Genomic DNA, 25171 nt, shown 5'->3' on the forward strand with positions numbered 1-25171 from the left:
CTTGGTCAAATAAAATATCATTTTTGAGCATATTTTATTTTGGAAATGAAACTACTTTAAAATTATTCGTGTTTTTTAATATTTAATTATTATTTCATAATTTTAGATGCAGTTACGAAATGTGAATTTTTAAACACAAGATGATCTTGAATTATTAAAATTTTACATAATTCTAAAACAGAATTTTAACTATTAAATTTTATTACACTTTCTCATATTACAATAATGTTTAAACCACTATTTCATGTTTATCTTAATATAAAAAATAAATACACACGATTTTAATACAGTTTTCAGGTTACAGGTGTGTGACAGGAAGCTTGCAATTTTTCATTAAAAATAATTGAAATTAGTTCAAATTAAACTTTAACTTTAAACTAATAAAAAATGATAACTTACAAAAAAAAGTCGCAAAAATAGTTTCATTCCCACAATTAGTAAAAGACCGAACAAAACCGAACTCCATTCGTTCATACGAGCGATATCATTCAACCCATCTACATATCTTTATCCTAAAATTCACGACCAAGCGATTCCAAAATTATTCCAATTTCTAAAACTCACCAGCGAAGCACCATCTGTCGGTGGCTTTGGCAAACACGATGAGGAACACTGCAATCAGTAGCACTAACACGGCGATAACTATGCCCACTATGGCGCCGGTGTCCAACTCCACTCCTGCGAAATAGACGGAATTTTAGTAATTTTACGATTAGAATTCTTGAGAAATAGATAGAATTTTAATTATTCGTTTCTGAAAATTCTTTAATTACTAGATAATGTAGAAAAATATAACAAATTTTAACTATTGTAGACACAAGATGCACAGAATAAATCGATTTTTATTAATTATAATTATAAATAAAGAGTTTGATTACAATATTAATAATCAATCTATCCATGTTTTGCTTACCAAAGATCGACAATTAACAATTGCTGTTTAGATATTGTCAAATTTGAATCTTTGTTTTGTAAAAAATCAATAAAAAAATGGCGGAAATCGGTTGTCACATATTGTCGAGATTATTAGAAGGCCGTAATAAATATAAATTATTATAGATTACTCCTATTACATGCACTCACAGTAGATCACATTACTCTGAATAAACATACAAATGTAACTATAATTAAATAACATACCATGCCAAAACAAAATAAATAAATTTAGAAATTTGAAAAATTTAATAATACATATTTCAAATTTAATACAACCAAGCAACTTTAATACCAACTTTATTCATAAATTTTTCAAAAAAATAATAACCAAAATTCTATCAAAAATACGAATATTATACAGGGTGAATCTCCATAAAGTGCACATATTGAAACAGGTAAAATTAAACCGCATTTTGTCGACAAAAAAAATATAAAAAAAATAAAAAAAAAATTTTTTTGGGTTTTACGACCTTTTGAATTTTTTTTTGGGAATTGTGCACCTGAAGTAAATAAATCGCTATAACTTTTAAACTAAGAGGGTTATCAGGTTCAAACAAAAATAACAATGATTGCCAATGATAGGCCGTACTGATCCATGAAAAAAAAAAACAAAAAAAAATCATCTTCCCAGGAAAAAAATGTCAGATTAGTGCAAAAAAGCACTTTTTTTAGGTAAAATTTTCAGTAATCATCAATTTCCTCAAAATAATCTAGGCATTTTATTTTTTTATTATTGTTTAATGCAATTCTACGTCGTATTAGCTTTCAAACACTAAAAAAACCACGCCTCTAACTCAAGTATAAAGTTTGCTAGGAACGTTTCAAAAAAGATACTCATGACGCGATGCACGTGCGCCCTAATAAAACTGGTATAGTCCGACCCATAATTAGATGTCCAAAATATAAACAAAGAAAACTATCAAAAATATGTTTCAATGGTAAATTCATGGTAGTTTCTTATTTTTGACGATATTAAAGTGATAAAACTGTAATAAAATAAATCTTTAATAATTAAAAAAAAAATACTAGTTTGTATTAAAAATTTTATTTATTACCAACACCCTTAAAAACTGCCTTTGTTTAAGCGCTCGTAGGAAACTTTATACTTAAGTTAGAGGCATGCTTTTTTTAGTGTTTGAAAGCTAATACGACGTAGAATTACATTAAATAATAAAAATAAAATAAAAAGCCTAGATTATTTTGAGGAAATTCACGATTACTGAAATTTAACCTAAAAAAATTGCTTTTTTCACACTAATCTGACTATTTTTTCCTGGGAAGATAAGCTTTTTTGTTTTGTTTTTTTCATGGATCAGTACGGCCTATAATTGGCATTCATTGTAATTTTTGTTTGAACATGATAACTCTTTTAGTTCAAAAGTTATAGCGATTTACTTACTTTAGGTGCACAATTCCAAAAAAAAAAACTTCAAAAGGTCGTAAAACCCAAAAAAAAATTTTTTTATTATTTTTTTTTTTTGTCGACAAAATGCGGTTTAATTTTACCTGTTTCAATATGTGCACTTTATGGAGATTCACCCTGTATACGAGTTACGTGCGACATCTATCGATAATGACATAAATCGATAATAATAAATAAATTAATAATATTTGATTCGAAATCAAAACGCACATCTGTACGTTGGACAAATTTTACGTTTGAATGTTTGCATGTATGCATGTTTTTTCCTCTGTCATAACTTTGTCATTACATTCTAAAAAAATGTTCAGATAAATTATCACAAAAATACTATAATTTGATGTGTAACACGTCGCCTACCGACAGCAAAATACGCTTAAATAAAAAAAAACATACAATTATTTAAAAAAAACATTCTCTTCTTTAAAAATCAACTTTAAAGAAACCATACAAATTCAAAACCATACAATAACTACATAGTAAAGCACGCCATCTATCGGACAAAAACGTAAACGCATTCACATACCAAATTAACGGGAAATGCACTAAAATTCAAAAATAGAAATTACATTGGTAACGTCACATCAACATACAGATCAAAATTTTGAAGTTTCAAATCATTCTGCAATTCTACCATTCGTAAAGAACAGTTCTTACCGTAAACATCTATTGTCAAAAACGAAGATTTCGCTTTACGCGCTGTTGAAAATATACAAAAATATTATTAGCCAATTAAATTTTCTAAAAAATAATCATACTATTTTATTTTGGTAGATACAACGCCATCTGTTAGTAGAAAAGTATTTAAATCAATTTGAAGTGTTTTTATCAGGAGGGTAATGTTGATTATCAGATTGTATTCACCCATGATTGAACCGATTTCAATGGGATTCATGTAAAAATATCACACATGATTTATTAATACTTGAAACCATACTAAAATTATATAATTTTGCTTATAAAGTAACTATTTGTTATCTATTAGGATGCTATTTCTCAATAGTCTATTTTGCTACTAATTAGCAATTAATTTCTAATCTTTTAGTAATCTATTGCTTGCGTTGGACTCTATGTCTATTAACAATAACTTATTTGGAGTATTTTACTACTATTTAGCAGTCCATTTTAGTCTATGTCTATTAACTATACTCCATTATTAGTCTAAATGCTATTTTTTAGGGATTTTTGTTATTGCTTAGATGTCTATCCGTCACTTCTAAGAGTCTATTTCTCATTCATTTATTCTCATCTATTAGAGTATATTACTAACAAATCTATTAATTGCTTATGAGGAGTGTATCTTTTACTGATTAGGCAGTCTGTTTCCCACCTATTATCAGGCTTTTCTGTAGCCCATACGTCACTTCTTCGCAGCCCATTCCCCACTCTTTTTCCTATCAATAAGCAATGTATCCCCCACTATAAATTACCTATTTCTTCCTCTAGCCTATTCCTAGCTAATGATACTCTATCCCACATCCACCGGCAATACATTTTGCACCAATCAAAAGGCTTTTCCCCAACAATCATCAGCCTATTCCCCACCTAATAGCTGCCTGTTCTCCAATTACTAGCACCCTATTCCCCACCTATTAGCTGCCTATTCCCCACCTACCAGCTGCCTATTTCCCACCTATCAGCAATCCATACCCCACTAATTACCAACCTATTCTACCCTATTGATCCACACTCTTCTGCACCAATAAGTTAGCAACCGTCTTGAACACGTGGGGTACGGGAACGTGTGACGTACCAGCGGGCTCGTCCATGGTGCTGAGGCGCACCGCGAACTCCTCCTTGCCGAGGTCGTTGGCGACGCGCAGATAGTACGTCTTGTCCACGTCCTCCTTCGCGATGCGACGGAGTATTAACGTTACGTTGTGGTATATCTTTCTAGCTTTATTTATGTTTCTATCTAGTCATCATTTCAGTACCACGTTGGTTATTTCTTAGGAATATATTCCCAATGACACGGCAATCTTTTTCCCACTAGTAAGCAACCTATTTTCCGTCAATGAGCAATCTATTTCCCACCTATCAACAATCTGTTTCCCACCCATCAGCTACCTATTCCCCGCAAAACAGCTGCCTATTTCCCATCTATTAGCTACCTATTTCCCACATATTAGTTGCCTATTCCCTTCCTAATACTAACCTATTCCCCACCTATCAGCAATCCATACCCCACTGGTTAGCAGCCTATTCCCCACAAACAGCAACGTATTTGTTACCAATCCACTCATTCCCTACCAACTAGAAACATTTCCTACTCCTCTACTTTATTCTCCACCAAAAGGTTAGCTGTCCTACAATACGCGAACGTGTGACGTACCAGCGGGCTCGTCCATAGTGCTGAGGCGCACCGCGAACTCCTCCTTGCCGAGGTCGTTGGCAACGCGCAGGTAGTACGTCTTGTCCACGTCCTCCTTCGCGATGCGACGCAGTATCAGCGTCACGTTGTAGTAACCACCGCCCTGGAAAAGAGGAATAGTAAGTTAGTGGATCAAGTAAAGTCCGCGCCAAACTTCAAGTCCGCTCTCAGGTTAATGCGCGCATCAGTCAGAGAGCCAATGCGGTGAAACACAACTACTCTATACTCCGTAGCAACGTAAGGGCATATGAACTGCGCTATGTGATATCTACAATTTGCCGTTACTCGTTTCTATATTCAGAGCGGAATAGAAGTTTGACGCGGACTATACAATGTGTCATACTGCTTGTCCGGCACCAAACCGGACCGGACCGAATAACACCGTTACGCTGTTTGTCCACCAACTACCGACACCGAGCCGATGCCGATAATTAAGACGGCGCCGAAGTAGCGTACATACATTTACTATAGCAGCTTGTCCACCGAACGTCCGTCACCCGAGCACTGACATCCCATAGTAAATGTATGTGTACGCTACTTCGGCGCCGTGATTAATTATCGATATCGGCTCGGTGACGGTGCAGTGGACAAACAGCGCTACGCTAAGCTTTACACATGTAATAATGTAGGTGTCTACACGTGAGTGGAACACAGTCGTGGTAGACGTCCGATACCGGATCGAATGAAACCGGACCGGATGAGATCGCATTGAGTATGTGTAGGTGATTGTGTAAGTGTAACACAACCATGTCACACTTTTTATACCGGAGTACGATACCGGATCGGATATACATACTCACCAGATGCAAGGGCTTATATCATAACATATCTACAGATCATAACGCTCCGGGAATATCGGGAACACTCCGGAAATACGAGGGTGCGTTTTTAAGTTCGCGGAATGAGGGACAAGGAGGGAAAATAAAATGTCAAAATTATTTTTCTTTTTCTACATATTCTCCTGCAAGACGAATACATTTTTAAGATCTTTGTATTAACTTATTTAAACCCTCATAAAAAATGTTTCGTCCTTGTCGGAAAAATTGCGTCCTTAACTTCTTCGTCTGTAGAAAATTTATTTCCACGAAGCTCTTTTTTCATTTTTGGAAAGAGATAATAATCGCTGGGAGCCAGGTCTGGCCTATAGGGTGGGTGATTTAAAATATCAAAGCTCACCTTATGCAGGGCAGCCAGTGCAATACGGCTTTTGTGTACGGGCGCATTGTCGTGCAACAGCAGGACACCTCTGGTTGATTTTCCCCGCCTTTTTTCTTTGATGGCTTCTTTTAACCGCTCCAGGATAGTTGCGTAATATTCTCCGGTTATAGAGACACCTTTATCTTTATAATCTATTAACAAAATTCCTTCTGAATCCCAAAAGACTGTCGCCATGAATTTTCCGGCCGATTGTGACACCTTAAACCTTTTAGGAGGTGCTGTACCCTTTTTATGCCACTGCATGAAGTCTTGTTTAGACTCAGGTTCATAATGGTGAACCCAAGTTTCATCTCAAGTAACAATTCGATTCAATACAATATCTTTATCTTCTCCACAGAGGTCCAAAAACGCACGGGAACATTCCACGCGCTGTTGTTTTTGAGGCGGTGTGAGCATTCTCGGCACCCACCGCGCGCTGACCTTAGTCATGCCAAGATGGTCATGCAGAAATTTAAAAATGCTTGTATCCGATACTCCAACCATTTCTGCAAGCTGTTCCTTCTTTAGCCGAGCATCTTCCAGTACTAATTTTTCGACTTTCGCCATTGTTTCCGGAGTGGTCACCTCAACAGACCGTCTGGGTCGTGGGTCGTCTTCAAGTGAATCCCTGCCTAGCTTAAAAAGGTTGTTCCACTTGTAAACCATCGTTTTTCCAGGGCAAGAGTCCCCGTAAACCGATGACATCTTTTCCATTATGATTTGCACAGACTTTCCTTGCTTGGTAAGGAACTTTATAACGGCGCGATGCTCGATTTTCTCCATACTTTAATTTTTTTTCCGGATTGAGTTGTTTAATTGTCGATAGTTTTAAAACTAATGATGCAATTGTGATAAAACTTTATATTTATACTATTTATGAGTCACTTAACACGTACCGCCCTTAACAAGCCCGCTATCATCCCTCCAACCCCGCCATTCCGCGGACTTAAAAACGCGCCCTCGTATGTATGTTACAGACCGGATCAAACCGGATCTGACCGGATCATAAGGTAGAGTAATATACTCACCAGATGCAAGGGCTCTAGAGCCACAGCACCCGCTTGCTCGTCCGTCTGTCCGGGGTTCAGCCGAAGGTCCCCGACGGCCCACTGCGCGTCCGGCGGAGGACTGGACCTCACCGTCACGTTCAGGCGGCCCTCAGCACCCAGCTTCAGCCCGAAGATCGTTATAGGGCCTTGTTCGATGCGTTTTGGTGGATCTAAGTAAAAGAAACATAAGTTATAAAAAAAAAAAACGCTTTCTACACTCACAACCCCACACTAGGATTCCCTGTATCGGGGGTGCTATGGACATACACAGAGACAAATACACAAACACCCCGACTCAGAAACAAAAACCTAAATTCATCATTAAGTTTTGTCTGGTCGGGGATCGAACTTGGGACCCTTTGCGCGTGAGGCCGGTATGGTTACCGCTTCACCACGCGGGTTGTCAATAGAAAGAAGGAAAGAAGGAAGAAAGGAAGGAAGGAAAGAAGGAAAGAAAGAAAATACATTATTCAGGAAAATTGCAACACAGTATTATTCCAAATAGACAAAATAAACAAACTGCATGTTTATCTAAAAAAAAATTAAACCGTAATTGACCTAAAAAATCCTCAGGCGTATATGGCCGACCTCAGGTAGGAATCTAATCTTATCTGGGGTTAATTACAGATATCCATGGGTGGCAGTAGCCACTTGCCATCCGGTGGACTGCATGCTCGTCTGCTACTCCTATATTATAAAAAGAATCTCAGTACCATTTCTCGTCATCATCATAAAGAATACTCACAGTGTACAATTAGCTGCCTTGCAGCATCTTTAGGAGAGTCCAGGGCTTCATGCTGGGACCTGCAGACCAGGCGTCTACCACCGTCATCAGCTTGGAGACTTCGGGAGAGGTTCTGGCTGATGGTCTGCAGCTCAGACCCTGGCTCCGAGGAGATGATGGGCTGGTGCGTGCCTGCCAGGAGTTGTTCTTCATCTGGGGAGAAATAAGTACTTTGTTGTTTTAAAGGTAGAGAAATTTATTAAGTTTTTTATAGTTATAACATGGTACATAGTTCCCTTTTTAGTTGTAACTTTTCTATGCCTTTATTTACTTATATACTTATACTTGCATATTTTTTGCATCTGCACGCATCCTTTGAGGGAGGGAGGGTGGTACATACTGCATGGTTTAAAATATATACCATCATTCATACTTGTAGCGGATTGTTGCGAAGTAGTTTTAATCTTAACTTAATAGCATGGATTTCCGCAAAGTAACGCCTGATGCAATTAACTACTTATACTTGGTTTTCAACGCGAATCAAAGAATGTCTGTACTCGTGCTCAGCATTCACATACTTGCTCAAACTTCTCTTACTCTGCTTACATGCGAGTATATAAATTTTGCATTAGATTAGGCTCAAATATCTCTTTAGGACCGCGGACGAGTGCTATTAGCGTACCCATGGTCCCGACAAAGGGCGTCCAGAAGAACACCGTGGCCTTTTAGCCGGTAAGAGTCCAGCATATCCCTCTCTCCTGCCCTCGCAGCCGAGAGGAACCCACCCATAAAGGGTTTTCCCACGAAACAAAAAGGCTTTAATATCTCCTTCCTTTTCAGGACGAGGAAAATTCCTTTCGCATGTTGATTCTAGCAAAGAACAAAGCACTAGGTAAGGATTTATAGACCCATATTGAAAGAACTTACCCAAGAACCAGGTGATCTTTGCAGCCGGTCTGCCGTTGGGGACAACACACTGCGCCATCAACACGTCTCCTTCCTTGAATGTGGCCTGCGGGGGTGTGATCAGCTGGGGATTTTCAGGTGCTCCTGTGGAAAGATTTGTGCATTAGTTTGGCAAAGATTGGGAAATTGGTGTGGCAAAGATTGGGAAATTGGTATGGTTAAGATTAGGAAATTGATTTAGCAAAGTTCCGGATATTAGTTGTTTTTCAATAAATATTTTATTGTGAAACGCAGGTAGATTCTTCTAGTATTCATGTTTGTACAAAGTACTGTAGATAAAGGTAAAACAGCGAAAAAAATATCAAAGATATATATATGTTTTTACTAGTGTTTACTAGTCGGAATTAAAAAAAAATCCGACGTCTCTATTGTGGGAGCCCGTCTTTTGTGGAGGCCTCCGGGCTGCCGCCCCGGTCGCCCTCCCTTAAATCCGACCCTGACTATCATGGATAACTGTTAGAATACTTAGTCAGTAATAACTAAATGAAGGTAGGGTAGGAGAGAATCGGATGGATACTTACTTGCCACCATAAGCCTCATGGTGCCAGTGACCTCAATGCTGCCAGACTGTGGCGGCAGGACGCAGGATATGTTCCCGTTCCACTCCTCCTTAATATGCTTGATGTGAACACCGCATTCTCCAAACTGAAATGGAAGAAGCAATCTTTGTAATAAATCGTATCAGACAGGCAATCTTCTTAACAAACATAAGCTTTTTTATATATAGGAGTGGCGGACGAGCATGCAGTCCACTTGATGGTAAGTGGCTACTGAGTACTGCCGTACGGACATCTGTAATCAACCCCAGATAGGATAAGATATTCCTACCTGAGGTCGGTTACAGATGCGCCGCTACCCCTGACGACTAAGTTGGAACGCATGTCTCCCTTTCCACACCTTTCAAACCAAAACACAGCAGCGCTCAACACTGCTGTAATGAGGCAGAAATAAGTGTCGTAGTGGTGCCGTCGGAGTCGAACCATGAAGGGTTCTACCACCTTCAACAGGTAAGATTACAAAACCAGTATGGTGTACGAAGGTAATAAAACCCTCTGTGGTTCGACTCCGGCGGCACCACTGCCACTTATTTCAACCTAATAACAGCAGTGTAGCGCTGCTATGTTCTGGTTTGTAGTGTATGATAAGGGTGACATACTTCCAGAGGTTATAGTCTTCAGAAGTACTGGGAGGAATCTACACTCACAACCCACATTAGGATTCCCTGTATCATGGGTGCTATGGACACACACAGAGACAAATACACAAACACCCAAACCCAGAAACAGAAACCTAAATTCATCATTTAGAAATCTGTCTGGCCGGGGATCAAACCCGGGATCCACTGCGCGTCATACTGGTATGGTGACCGCTCAGCCACGCAGGTCGTCATCTAGGTATCCTATGACCTTTTCAGATCCCCTGACAACGTGTGTTCAAAATTTCATCACAATCGGTTGAGAAAATAAGGCGCAAAATTTTAACAAACAAATAAATAAGCAAACAAACACACATTCACATTTATAATGAGGATTATATTAAAAAAAATATTACTTAGGATAGGTTTTATCCAAACCGATTAATGAAGATGGTCCTTAGGATCTTAGACCATATGAAGAAGTATCCTAAACTTAACTAATATTATAAATGCGAATGTTTGTTTGTTACACTTTCACGCCTTAACTACATAACTGATTGTCATGAAATTTTGTACACACGTTGTCAGGGGTCCAGAAAAGAACATAGAATACCTTATATCCCGAAAAAGTACCGTTCCCGAGGAAAACATAACCTGAGACTACGAGCGAAGCCGCGGGTAAAAGCTAGTAGATTATGAGAAAGAACTTTCTTACCTGTAGTCCTTGACCAGCGTAAATGACGTCACCTTCCTGGTTGCTGGGGATAAGCCGGTATGGAGTAGTGCCCACTGTCATCCTGGAAAGAGAAAACCACAAATTTACATCAAAACATAAGGTGGTATAGAAGACAAACTTAAAGTGCAAAGAAAATATTTTTGATATTTTAATGCCAAATGCATAGATTACTAAAGATTACTCACTCCTAACAAGACAATGTACCCAGTTTTGAGAATTGAAATAGTTGCGTAAAAAAATTTTGCCACGTCTCCGTGCTAAAATGTCCCTAAAATATTTGAAATTATTATTATAAATTATTTAATTATCATGAAAATTACGCAGTATTAATTATATATTCGTAAATTTTCTCTAAAAATGGTTTTATTTGTCAAGAATTCAAAAAAAGAACTTACTATAATAAGCCATTTGCGGCTTCATTCAATTTCAAGGCGGCAAAGTATCTTTATTAATCTATGGCCAAATGTAATATTATCAAACTCTTTAATTTGCTCTTATTAGAATTTTAAAATTATCTTCTAAATCTTATATTAAAGTGTATATTGATATCAACGTCCAATAGGAGTATGAATAAAAGTATGAATAGGAGTACGAATCCGCCCGCATCACCGCCACACCTATTTCTGAATAACAGCAGTTTAAAGCGCTGCTGTGTTCTGGTTGTAAGGGAGACATACTTTCCGAGGCGTTCCAGCTTTGTCCTCAGGGGTAGCGGCGTATTTGTGCCCGACCTAAGATAGGACTCTAATCTTATGCGAGGTAGATAACAGATATCCATGGGCAGCAGTAGCTTACCATCAGGCGGACTGCACGCTCGTCTGCTACTACTATATTATTTAAAAAATCTACTCGTAGCATAAAGCTGTTATGGGGGTAAGGTGTAAATGGCGACTGACTTTAGGCAATCTTAGTCATCAGCAGTGGCAACACATGTGATGGGATTCAGGCAGAACCTGTTCTATGTGGAGTAGGTCACAGATGTCCGTACGTCAGTGACTTACCACCAGCTTACCAAGATAGTTTACTTAATCTCGCTAAAACTCGAGAACAGCTGGACCGATTCGGCTAATTTTAGTTTAGAACAATTTGTGGAAGTCCAGGGAAGGTTTAAAAGGTAAGTAGATATGAAATATATTTCATAAATAGATTCTGACGCGGTACAAAGTTTGCCGGATCAGCCATAGATTAGTAAAGATACTTCGCCGCCTTGAAATTGAATGAAGCCACAAACAGCTTATTAAAGTAAGTTCTTTTTTTTAATTCTTGACAAATAAAACCATTTTTAGAGAAAATTTACGAATATATAATTAATACTGCGTAATTTTCATGATAATTAAATAATTTATAATAATAATTTCAAATATTTTAGGGACATTTTAGCACGGAGACGTGGCAAAATTTTTTTACGCAACTATTTCAATTCTCAAAACTGGGTATTCTCATTTTCTTGTTAGGAGTGAGTAATCTTTACTAATCTATGGGGTCAGCTGGAAACGAATATATAATGGTTCTTACCGACAGGAGTCGATGGGGTAGGCCACCTTGCACATCACCGTCAGCTCGTCACCAACACGACGCACCGCTTCCCGGGGGGTAATCTCAACGCTTTGGGCATGACCTGAAAAAAAAAAACATTATTTATTTCACCGAATACAATTCATTTCTATATACTAAGTAAACCAAATTTGACAAGAAGTAAGTAAAATTTAATTATAAAAATAATGAATTATCTTCTTCTATATATTAATACATGAAGCAAAAACTTTGTACTCCTTTTTACGAAAATTACGCGGACGGACGAGTATGAAATTTGCCACAGTTGCAGATGATATAGAGAAGTGCATAATGCTAATATATTTTTAAATAATGCATAGAAAGTATCTTCATCATCAACAACCCATTATCGTCCCATTTCTGGGAACGGGTCTCATCTCATAATGAGAAGGATTAGGCCATAGTCCACCGCGCTGGCCAAGTGCGTATTGGTAGACTTCACATACATTTGACATTTTTTTTAAATATCTCAGGTATGCAGGTTTCCTCACGTTTTCCTTCACCGCTTAAGCAAGTGATAATTAATTTCTAATACGCACATAACTTTGAAAAGTCAGAGGTGCGTGCCTGGGATTTGAACCTCGGACCCCTCGATCAAGAGGCCGAGTTTCTTCACTAGGCTATCACTACTTTATATTAACAAAAATGTTACTCCTATCGTGTATTATGTAACAATTTTTCACTACACGAAATACTATGCATTCTTTTATTTTCTGAATAACTAAAGATATGTTCAGACGCTCCATTGTAGCATAACGAACTTGAAACTCCCCGAGGCGATGTACCACAACTTCTTCAAGTTTCTCGGTCTGTGAACATGCTTCTTTATTTCAGAGTTCTTTTGAAGTACCGTTTTATCAAAAGTACTGTAGTACTGTAGTTTCTTACAATACGCCTGAAATTTGTGGTCTGTAAATTTTTATTTGCCCTGTTGGGGACGAGTCTACTCTCAGAATAAAGAGGTGGTAGAAGTCACAGTGTTTCGACTCCGGCGGCACCACCGCTACACCTATTTCTGTTATAACAGCAGTTTTAAGCGCTGCTGGGTTCTGGTTTGAAGGGTGTGGTAAGGACATACTCCGAGGCATACCAGCTTAATCCTCAGGGGTAGCAGCGCATGTGAGGGCGACCTCAGATAGTACTTATTTGGGTTTGAATACAGATGTCTATGGGCGGCAGTAGCCACTTACCACCGTGTGGACTGCATGTTTGTTGGTAAGGGAGGCATACCAGCTTAGTCCTCAGGGGTAGCGGCGCATCTGTGACCGACCTCAGATAGGACTTATTGGGTTTGATTACAGATGTCCATGGACGACGGTAGCCACTTACCATCAGGTGGACTGCATGCTTGTCTGCACTCCTATATTATAAAAAACCTCCAATAGAAATTATCTTATTTGGGATCACAGATTGGGATTGATTAGAGATGTCCATGGGCGGCAGTAGCCACTTACCATCAGGTGGACTGCATGCTCCCCGCTGCCTATCAAATCAAATCAAAATAGGTTCTTTACAAAACACTTTTTGAATGTCAATACAACTACCACCACTTCACAAGGTGTTTCGTTATGGAGAAGAAGCGGCGAAAGAAACTCGTATGATATTCAAAGAGCTAAAAAATATATATTGAGTCAAATGGACTGCATACTTCTTACTAACATAAAATACAGCTACAATTTAATTTTCAAAATGTCTCTGTTTAGAAACAAATATTGATTTTGGAATGTTTCACATTCGATTCGACAGACTTCGCTACGATCGCAGTTTCAAATATTCTATCTATCTTTCAAACCCGTATATATACAGGGTGAATTTTTAAAACGGGCCTTCAGGGCCAAATCCGAAACTATAAGGATTAGCGAAAAATGCTGAAAGGAGTTACGAGGCCGATTTTAATAAAAACTAAAACTGCATCATTACTTTTTTAAAATATCTTTTTCCCTAGCCGGGAATCGAACGAGTTCATTTTAAAAAAAAAATACACCCTCTATATTATTCCACTATCTGATAGTGTCGCTTATAAGCGTCAAATTCCATTATATATATATATATATATATATATATATATGCTCCTTTGTAAGTGGACTTACAAAGGAGCAAGCAAATTTAAATACCTTGGATGCACCATCACAGACACACACTCAAGGGAAGAAATTGATTCAAGGATACAAAATGCCCTTAAGTGTAGTGCTGCACTCCATAAAGTCTTGGCGTCCAAGCTTCTCAGCAGGAAAACCAAGATCCAAATCTATAAAACGGTTATTCGTCCGGTCTTGACATATGGCTGCGAAACTTGGACACTTACGCAGAAAGAAGAGAATAAGCTCCTAAGAGCAGAGAGGAAGATACTCAGAGTTATTCTTGGCCCAACAAGAGGAGAGGATGGCCGTTGGAGAAAACGTAAGAATCGCGAGATAAAACATCTGGTCTCCGAGCCTAACGTCATAGGAGAAACGAAATCAAGTAGGCTCCGATGGCTCGGACACATAGAGAGAATGGGAGAAGATCGAGCCCCGAAGCGCGCATACCTAGGTGTTCCTGACGGGCGAAGACCAGTTGGACGGCCTAAATACCGCTGGAAAGATGAAGCAGTCAGGGACCTCAGGGAGCTAGAACAACACAACTGGCAAGAAATTGCACAGGATCGGGAGAAATGGCGACTTCTCGTATCGGAGGCCAAGACTCACTTCGGGTCAGCGAGCCACCGGAGTAAGTAAGTAAGTAAGTAAGTATATATATATATATATATATATATATATAATGCCGGCTTAAGAGGATTTCACGTCAAGTGTGGAGAGACCCTAATTGTACACTTGTTTTATAACTGTCTTTCAGAGTATTTTAAAGAATAGACATTTTATTTTGTTCATGCATATATAAAGACTAGCTGACCCGGCAAACGTTGTGTTGCCATATAAATAAAAAAATGTTATGGGTGAAAAACCCTTATCACTTAGGGGTATGAAAATTAGATAGTAGCCGATTTTCAGACCTACTGAATATGCATATAAAATTTGGTGAAAATCGGTAAAGCCGTTACGGAGGAGTACGGTAACTAACATTGTGACACGAGAATTTTATATATAAGACAAAATCTGCTACACACATAATCACAGCCCACGAAAACGATACACAAACACAAAACAGATATCTAGAATTCTTCATTCAGATGTCCATCTGATCGAGGTCGAACTTGGAACCTCTTGCGCGACACTACGTAAGTCATCCATTACTCATAGATTAATAAAGATTACTCACTCCTAACAAATAAATGTAACCAGTTTTGACAATTTAAATTGTCACTGTCATCTATTTTCGTGTTTGAAAAATATTAAAACAATGTAGTTTTTAGATAATTTACGAATGAAACGATATTTCGCCCGCACTTTTTTCGATTTCGTGTTTTGCACCACTTAACTGCGCATGTCGGCATTGTTCCATGTAACACCATGTCAGCCGTTTAAGCCATTCAATGGCTTCCTTCAATAACAAGGCGGTGAGATATCTATACTTATCTATCCCATTACTATGAAAATTCAAATAGGGTATTTATTTCTACCTAATAACAGCAGTGTTAGGCGCTGCTGTGTTCCGTTTTGAAGGGTGTAGTAAGGGAAAGAGACTTTACCGAGGCGTTCCAGCTTAGTCCTCAGGGGTAACGTCGCATCTGTGGCCGACCTCAGGTAGGAATATCTAATCCTATCTGGGGATGATTACAGATGTCCATGGGCAGCAGTAGCCACTTACCATCAGGTGGATTGCATGCTCGTCTGCTACTCCTGATATAAAAAAAGGTGCCTGATCCGAACCCAGGACCAACGTTATCTTCAGGCACTAAACATATGCATTGCTAAATTCCAACTCCCATACGATCAAAGCCAGTTGAAGCGATACATTGCTAAATTAAACCGCTTTGAACCGGTTATAACCGCCGCCAAACCGGATAATACCGGCTTTGAATTGCACATTTCGATGTCATTTCGTTTGCATTGTGTAGATTCATTTAGAAGCCCACTGTTGGACATAGGTTTTACCCAGAAAGTGGAGTGGTGTAATGTTTTGTATGTTTGTATGTATGTATGTATGTGTCATTCTTTGTCACGCTGCAGCTCAAATGGCTTGACGGTTTAACATATGAGGTGTCGTTGGATAGGATATATTTTAACTCAGGCTCTTTTATATCATAGTATGATACAAAGTTTAAACCCCTATTGCACTTTTTAGGTTGATTTTCTGAAAACGATGATAGGTGTTTATTATTTCTAAGCAGAAAACCAATGATAAATTAATTTTCTTAAAACTTATTTAAAAAATTGGTCGATTTGTAAATGTGAAATTTGAAAATATCTTTCCTTAGTGGGTGCCTACGTCTTAAAAAGAACTAATTTTTCAAAAGTAACGTTTCTATATTAGTAGTTTAGGCTCTGCGATCATGAATCAGACAATTTTAATATGTAAATACTCACGATACGCGTTTTTACCTCGCTTTTATTAGCTTGGGATGTATGTATGTACGAGGGTGCGTTTTTAAGTCCGCGGAATGGCAGGGTTGGAGGGGGGATAGCGGGCTCGTTAAGGGCGGTACGTGTTAAGTGACTCATAAATAGTATAAATATAAAGTTTTATCACAATTGCATCATTAGTTTTAAAACTATCGACAATTAAACAACTCAATCCGGAAGAAAATTGGAAGTATGGAGAAAATCGAGCATCGCGCCGTTATAAAGTTCCTTACCAAGCAAGGAAAGTCTGTGCAAATCATAATGGAAGAGATGTCAGCGGTTTACGGGGACTCTTGCCCTGGAAAAACGATGGTTTACAAGTGGAACAACCTTTTTAAGCAAGGCAGGGATTCACTTGAAGACGACCCACGACCAGGACGGTCTGTTGAGGTGACCATTCCGGAAACGATAGCGGAAGTCGAAAAATTAGTACTGGAAGATGCTCGGCTAAAGAAGAAACAGCTTGCAGAAATGGTTGGAGTATCGGATACAACCATTTTTAAAATTCTGCATGACCATCTTGGCATGACTAAGGTCAGCGCGCGGTGGGTGCCGAGAATGCTCACGCCGCCTCAGAAACAACAGCGCGTTGAATGTTCCCGTGCGTTTTTGAACCTCTGTGGAGAAGATAAGGATATTGTACTGAATCGAATTGTTACTGGAGATGAAACTTGGGTTCACCATTATGAACCTGAGTCTAAACAAGACTCCATGCAGTGGCATAAAAAGGGTACAGCACCTCCTAAAAAATTTAAGGTGTCACAATCGGACGGCAAACTCATGGCGACAGTCTTTTGGGATGCAGAAGGAATTTTGTTAATAGATTACAAAGATAAAGGTGTCTCTATAACCGGAGAATATTACGCAACAATCTTGGAGCGGTTAAAAGAAGCCATCAAAGAAAAAAGACGAGGAAAATTATCCAGAGGTGTCCTGCTGTTGCACGACAATGCGCCCGTACACAAGAGCCGTATTGCACTGGCTGCCCTGCATAAGGTGGGCTTTGATATTTTAAATCACCCACCCTATAGTCCAGACCTGGCTCCCAGCGATTATTATCTCTTTCCAAAAATGAAAAAAGAGCTTCGTGGAAAGAAATTTTCTACAGACGAAGAAGTAAAGGACGCAATTTCCTCGTATTTTTCCGACAAGGACAAAACATTTTTTTATGAGGGTTTAAATAAGTTGATACAAAGATCTGAAAAATGCATTCGTCTTGCAGGAGAATATGTAGAAAAAGAAAAACAATTTTGACATTTTATTTTCGCTCCTTGTCCCTCATTCCGCGAACTTAAAAACGTACCCTCGTATGTATGTAACGGAATCTTTGAATTCGATTTTTACCCACTTTGAACAGTCTGATTAATTTAAAAGTTTGAACAATTATCAAGAACCGATGACAATACACGTTTTTAATAATTTTATCCCATTCACCTCATAAGGATCGTTAAGGATCAGTCTTAACGATTTTCCTTGTACGATTTTAGCGTGGTTTTTGTTTTTAAACTATAATTTTTTTTTAGGTTCTATTTAAAAAACAATAAACCACGTATGCTGAGTATTAAATGACATTAAAATATCTAAATTTCGCGATAATATTAGTCTAAAACCATGAATCAGACAATATTTTTATAAGTATAGAAGATTATCGTGCAGATAAAAATATATAAACAGACAGACAGACTTCTTATTTATATACATAATAATAGTTTCGTCTAATAGAAGTAATAAAGGCCGGCAATTGATGAAAAAACGACTCCGTATGACTTCACACAATCAACCCATGTTGACTGTTCGGGACAGAGACGGCTGTGGAGCTGTATGGAGTAAATCTATAGTTATTTTTTATAATATAATAGTAATAGATAGACTCTTGACTTTTTTACAGAGTATGTTTAATATTAGCCGCTATAACAACAAATACTAAAAATAATAAAAGGTTAAAAATAAACGAAGGTCGTCATACAAGATAGCGCTATTTTTCGACGATTTTCGCTTTATCTATTGAATGGTAATAGATAGTACGAAATAAACTTTCACAAGACACAAAGCATTTACTTCAATGACTGCTATAATAATAAATATAGTCCGCGCCAAACTGGTAGTCCGTTCTGAAGTCGTTGCGAGCAGGTGTAGTCTTACAATTTGCTATGGCGACGCGATTCATTTCTATATTCAGAGCGGACTAGCAGTTTCACGCGGACTATACCGCCAAAATAAACAACTAACAAACCAACTAACTAAACAACTAAGTAAGGAAGTAACTTTTCCATTAAACTGTGTATGAAATATGTCAATTAAGGAAAACCTTTTTCACGACGCTTTTCCGTTGGTTATCAAGAAATAAATTATGATTGGCATTTCCCGACCGCTTCTGATAAAATATTTATCTTGCAGCTTTCATGGAGTTGTTTTTTTTTCATAATATAAGAGTAGCAGACGAGCATGCAGTCCACCTGATTGTAAATGGCTATTGCCGTATGGACATCTGTAATCAAACCCAGATAGGATTAGATATTCCTACCTGACGTCGGCCACAGATGCGTCGCAGCCCTGAGGACTAAGCTGGAATGCCTCGGAAAAGTATGTCTCCCTTACCACACTTCAAACCAGAACACAGCAGCGCTTAACCCTGCTGTTATAACAGAAATAGGTGTGGCGATGGTGCCGCCGGAGTCGAAACACAAAGGGTTCTACTACCTTCAGTTTATTATACCAGACCACGGAAGGTAATGTTTGTCAGAGGGTAATGTTTTTCGAGCGTATGTACTTTTACGTCTCATTCTTTGACTAGATAAAAATACAAAAGTTTATACGTCCAAGTAAAAAATAATAATATATAAATTTCTTTTTGGAAACACTATTTTTTAATTTAATTTTTATATTTTTTGACTACATTAATAAGTCCAAAAGATTTTCAATCCAAATAAAAAAAGAAAAAGTTTCAATTAATATCTAATATAAAAGTGATAAATAAATCACCGCGCTGAAATATATTAAATGAAACAAAATAAAATATGGCTAACCTTTATAATGTCAAATAAAGTTGTAATTATTATAAAAAAAACTACTTAAAAATAATTAATGGAAAAAGTTAAGCAATACCTAAGTCACTCCCATAATTTAGACGAATCCAACGACACGTCATATGTTAATCCGTCAAGCCATTTTTGCTGTATCGAGAGCCACAAAATTAGACATACATACATACCAAAAAACATTACCCTCCGCAGTTGGGTAAAAAACCACTACGCTTGACAACTTTGTAAATAAAAAAATAATAAGATTTTAGTGCTAAGTCGTCTCCACTCAATCTCTGTCCGTTCGGAATTGTGTCGCCTATTAGGATGTATGTCCTCTGATGAGATCTTATGTGGGGTTTTACGTACAGTCCTTTATCTATATTATTATATACCTATATACGATGTTATATATCACATATATTCACTTATATGTTATATTCACATTATGAAGGTGGTAGAACCCCGTGTAGTTCGACTCCGGCGGCACCGCCACACATATTTCTGTTTTAACAGCAGTGTTAAGCGCTGCTGTGTTCTGGTTTGAAGGGTGTGGTAGGGGCTACTTTTGCGAGGCGTTCCAGCTTTGTCCTCAAGGGTAGCGGCGCATTTTTGGCCGACCTCACGTAGGATCTAATCGTATCTGGAGTTGATTACAGATGTCCATACGGCAATAGCCACTTACCATCAGGTGCACTGCATGCTCGTCTGCTACTCCTATATAACAAAAAAAAACGCATATACCGTCTCCGGTCCGTTGTGAGTAAAATAAAAATAAGCATTAACAAAACAAGTTAAAATCTTTGTAGTAACCGACAAAGGATGTACGCGAGATATTAGCGAAGTTTGTGAAGCCACTGAAGTTCACGTTCAACTTCAGAATTTCAACTTGAAACAATTTTAAAGAGGATATTACCTATCGATTTTCGATGAGAAGTTTATCTTTAACGCTTGGTGTGATTTTGGGCCACGAAATTAGCGATCTCGAACTCTAGATTCCGATGGCGTCTTAACCTTTATTTATAATTCGAATATATAATACGAGGCATGTCATATGAGCATCTGTTTTCGCGCGACGTTCCGTTTAACGTAATAGAATATATTTTGTGACAATACATATCCCTCATTTCGAAAAAAAGAACAATGAAAGCTGTTTCTGATACACATATGTAAATAATAAAACACTTTCTCAAAACCTGTCAAAGACCCTATTCTGTACTTATTGCCTACGACGTCTTACACGTAAATTAAATAATACACACATATTAACCCATATTTTACCTTCTTAGGGGATGGAACATCAAAAAATAATTTCTTAGTGTGTGCCTACGTCATAAACTGCAACGCTTTTTTTTACAAATTTCAAAGATTTAGCTTTAGTCATTTAAGTCTGTAATATTTACTGAGAAGTAAGCATCTTTTTGCTGTTATACATATACAAATTTCAAATTTAAAGTGTATGGGAACTCAGAAGTGTTTGACCAAATAACCTATATAGGTTTTTGTAATATAAAATAATATAAAAATAAAGTGTTAATATTAAAAGGAGGAAAGTCAAAATTGGAGTTTCACCAGTGATACCTACATCGAAAATAAATTTATAAACTAAACAAAAATGGTGGAAAAAAAAACTAAACAATATAATTATATCCGCTGATTTCCTGGCCACGCCGTGCTTATTCAAAGTACCCAGGAAGGCTTTTAAGGAAGCCTTAGCGGGTAGCGTGTCATGAACCACTAAAGCGAACCGGTAACTTTAACGTAAAGTATATTTTTAGGTCATTTAACTTTAAAATATTTAACTTAACGTAGGTTTTATAAGTTTTACAAGTGTTAAACTCTTCATATTCACAAGTCCTTTCAAATATAGTTCAGGCACATCCTGTATGTTTGAAAAGTACAGATAGATTTTTTTATACACTTTTTTTTTACAAACTTTTCTTTATTTTGATTTCAAACACAAAGTCAAATAAAAATTGCACATTATTTTTTCCTTAATTTTACTTGAAACTACAAAAATAATATTAAGTAATTTTCAAATGTGTGATCAATCCATTATCCGGCAGGGAAGTACAAATGATGCAGTTGCGTCCTCTGTCAGGAAGTACATAGCCGATGAAATCTCTGAAATGTGGATTTAGCTAAGAAAAAACCACTTGAAATGTGTCTAGGTATGTCACGATTTCAATCCAATAGTAGTTTAAAAAATATATTGTATCTGACAATTTGTAAGTGCCATCGTAGCCCGTAGGCTTAGACAAAATAAATATATTTCATTTCATTTCAATGAAAAAAAGGGAAGCCATTGGTCCTGGCTTCACACTAACATACGTATTCGTCATTCCAACACTAAAATACGTATTCGTCAGCCATTATTGTCTCACTGCTGGGCTGCGAGAAATTTTCAATGCTCATTATTTAAAATTTAAATTCGTTGTTTTCCTGGCCACACACAATTCATACAAAAATAATTCAATTCAAATATTTTTATACTAAGATTTTATAAGCGCGCATCATATTCCTTCCCGCTGGTTTCGTGGCCACACAGTGCTTATCCAAAGTACGCAGGAAGGCTTTTAGGCTAAGCTTCAGCGGATAGCGTTTCATACTTTTCCGAAACGGTAGTTGTGACGCCGAGTGTATTTTTCAGGTCAACTTGTAATGTCTAGACGTTACAGGATTACAGGATTTTAAAAACTTCTATCTAGATGTAATAGTACATGGATCTAGATATATTTTTGTTATTTATCATTACTTTCCAGATTTTAATCCTTATAAGCAACACTAACAGATAGTGGACCATTCATTTTGAAAAATAAAGGGTGCATTTTTTTCTCAAAATGTACTCGTTCGATTCCCGGCTAAGGAAAAAAATATTTTAAAAACTAATGATGCAGTTTTAGTTTTTATCAAAATCGGCCTCGTAACTCCTTTCAGCATTTTTCGCTAATCCTTATAGTTTCAGATTTGGCCCTGAAGGCCCGTTTTAAAAATTCACCCTGTATACATAGATACAACCCAAGCTAATAAAAGCGTATTAAAAAGATATAAGCAAATTGTTGACCGACTGTGATTTTCGGATAATAATAATGCTATTTCTAAGTTCTTATTCTAAAAAAACCTTAACTTTAAAACAAGCGGTAATTAATTAATAATCCGCATATAATTGACAGCAGCAGTGATAGCCTAGTGGTTAAGAAACTCGGCCTCTTGATCCAGGGGTCCGAGGTTCAAATCCAAGGTACGCACCTCTGATTTTTAAAAGTTATGTGCGTATTAGAAATTAATTGAAGGAAACATGGTTAGGAAACCTCCATACCTGAGAAATCTTAAAAAAAAGTTTCAAAGAATATGTGAATTGTGAAGTCTACCAATACGCACTTGTCTAGCGCGGTGGACTATAGCCTAATCCTTCTCAGTCTAAGAGGAGCCCCGTGCCCAGCAGTGGGCCAGTAATGGGTTGACGATAATAATGACGCATTTTGAAAAATCAGAAGGTTATACCTGGTATTTGAACATTGGACCCCTCGATCGAGAGCCTGAGTTTCAACCACTAGAGTATCCCATTCCCTAAACATAGTCTATCCCCCAAATCCCTAGGGATGCCACATCATTATATATTGTATCATAAAGCAATAACTCATTGCGAATGGCCGAAAAATTTGTTTTTATTACGCGCCAACCCTCAATTACATTAGGGGTGGTGTACGAATTATTTAAATTCATCCCCTTTGAAGTTTATTAGCGAATTCACTTGTTAGTGGCTTAGTTTTTGATTAAATGGATGTGTGTTAAATTTTTCGTAAAGGTTTCGTATTTTCGAAAGTTAAGTCACTATAAGAAAAAAAGTTTGATTTTTGAATTGGTATAGTCCGCGTAAAACTACTAGTCCGTTCTGAATATAGAAATGTATCGTGTCGCCATAGCAAATTGCTCACCTGCTTGCAACAACTTCAGAGCGGACTAGAAGTTTGGCGCGGACTATAACTAAGTAACTAGGTGAAGAAGGAAACCTATGTTGTTCGACTCCGGCACCACCGCCATACCTATTTCTGTTAACAGCAGTGTTAAGCGCTGCTGTGTTCTGGTTTGAAGTGTGGTAAGGGAGACATACTTTGGCGATGCGTTTCAGCTTAGTCCTCAGCAGAAGCTACGAAACAGAATGCAGATGCAGAATCTGTGACCAACTTCAGGTAGGAATCAAATATTATCAGTGTTTGATAACAGATGTCTATGAGGAACAGTAGCCACTTACCATCAGGCGGACTGCATGCTCGTCTGCTACTCCTATATTATACAAAAAATCATGCTCGGCTACTTCCGTATTAAATAAAAAAAATTAATTTACAAATTATAAATAATATATGTATTTATTACATCTGAAGAAACAAACATGCCAATAAACTTACAAGCGAAAAATATCGTACAATATATTTTTATGTCATTTATTGTGACCATTCAATAAAAACCCAATCCTGTTACATTGTTCCCAATCCTGTTACACCCTTACCGATCAACCCCTAACATATTCATCCCTTGCGGTGGCGTCCAATAAAACTTCTGAGCACCCTAATTGCTCACCCTGTATATCGTTCGCACTTAATAAAATCAGTTTCGGGACACCCTGTAGCTGGCGGCCATGTCTTTATTACTACGATCAAAGGATGTATACACTAGTTATATTGTGTGGCTTTGTCTGGTTTTTAAAACCTTTTTTTTATAAACAACTTATCAATATATATAAAAATGAATGTTTATCTGTATGTCCTTTATAGAATCGTAAACTATGCATTTGATCATGATCTTTAGCAAAGTTGTTATGCCCACAAAGGTTTCTGAGTTGGTACGACCAATTTTCGACAGATGGCGCCACTGTCATTTCAATGACGAAATTTTCAGTTATATGTATGTCATGTTATTTTTTAAACGCGGGCGAAGCCGTATATTATAGTATATATTACTAGTATATTATATTTATTTAAAAACAATATATAACCATTTGATAAATGAAATATGGTAATGTGGAAATACAATATATGACTATATGGTATGTACTCGTATTTGCCTCCATATGTCAAATATTTGGTACACAAGATAGAGTATCCTATGGCCCGTATAATATATGTGTTACAGAGGCCAATGGTTCATGAACAGTAATTCACTGATAGATACAGACAGTGTCAGCTTGATTATAAACGCTATCCGGCTCGAAGGACCAATGTGTAACATTTGGTCCTTTAAGCCGGAATTTAACTAAAATTAGAATTTTAGTTTAACTTAAATTCTGTCTTTGATTTTGGTAAATTAATTTAATTTAAATTAGTCCGTTTGAAGACTAAGTTGGAACGCCTAAAGTTCTCCACTCTTCAAAGCAGTAAAATTTATACGAAATGTTTTGTTTATTTTTATTTTTTATAAATGAAATAAATATTGTTTTATTTAATTTTATTCTTAAATAATAATAAATGAAATACCTATATTAAGAAAATGTAATATTAATACTGTTAAAACTGCCTACGTATTTGAAAACGAACACAAAAAGAGTTCAAAAATAAAAGGCA

At 37.2% G+C, this 25171-nt stretch overlaps 1 protein-coding gene across 6 annotated transcripts in view; it reads right to left on the minus strand.

The window, feature by feature from the left end:
• Fas3 (fasciclin 3) overlaps positions 1 to 25171 on the minus strand; it is a 197371-nt gene that overhangs the window by 12776 nt on the left and 159424 nt on the right. For all 6 annotated transcript variants that reach the window (XM_073092509.1, XM_073092507.1, XM_073092508.1 and 3 more), the window contains 8 exons: positions 12050 to 12152; positions 10514 to 10595; positions 9185 to 9308; positions 8625 to 8747; positions 7719 to 7910; positions 6953 to 7143; positions 4689 to 4830; positions 565 to 678 (listed from right to left, as the gene is read on the minus strand). In XM_073092509.1, the coding sequence (XP_072948610.1) occupies positions 565 to 678; positions 4689 to 4830; positions 6953 to 7143; positions 7719 to 7910; positions 8625 to 8747; positions 9185 to 9308; positions 10514 to 10595; positions 12050 to 12152 (1071 nt within the window). The remainder of the gene's footprint in view (positions 1 to 564; positions 679 to 4688; positions 4831 to 6952; positions 7144 to 7718; positions 7911 to 8624; positions 8748 to 9184; positions 9309 to 10513; positions 10596 to 12049; positions 12153 to 25171) is intronic.

Source organism: Epargyreus clarus, unplaced genomic scaffold (assembly GCF_041222505.1).
Source record: "Epargyreus clarus isolate Ecla_fem2 unplaced genomic scaffold, WU_Ecla_fem_2.2 ptg000036l, whole genome shotgun sequence".
Lineage (NCBI taxonomy): Eukaryota > Metazoa > Arthropoda > Insecta > Lepidoptera > Hesperiidae > Epargyreus > Epargyreus clarus.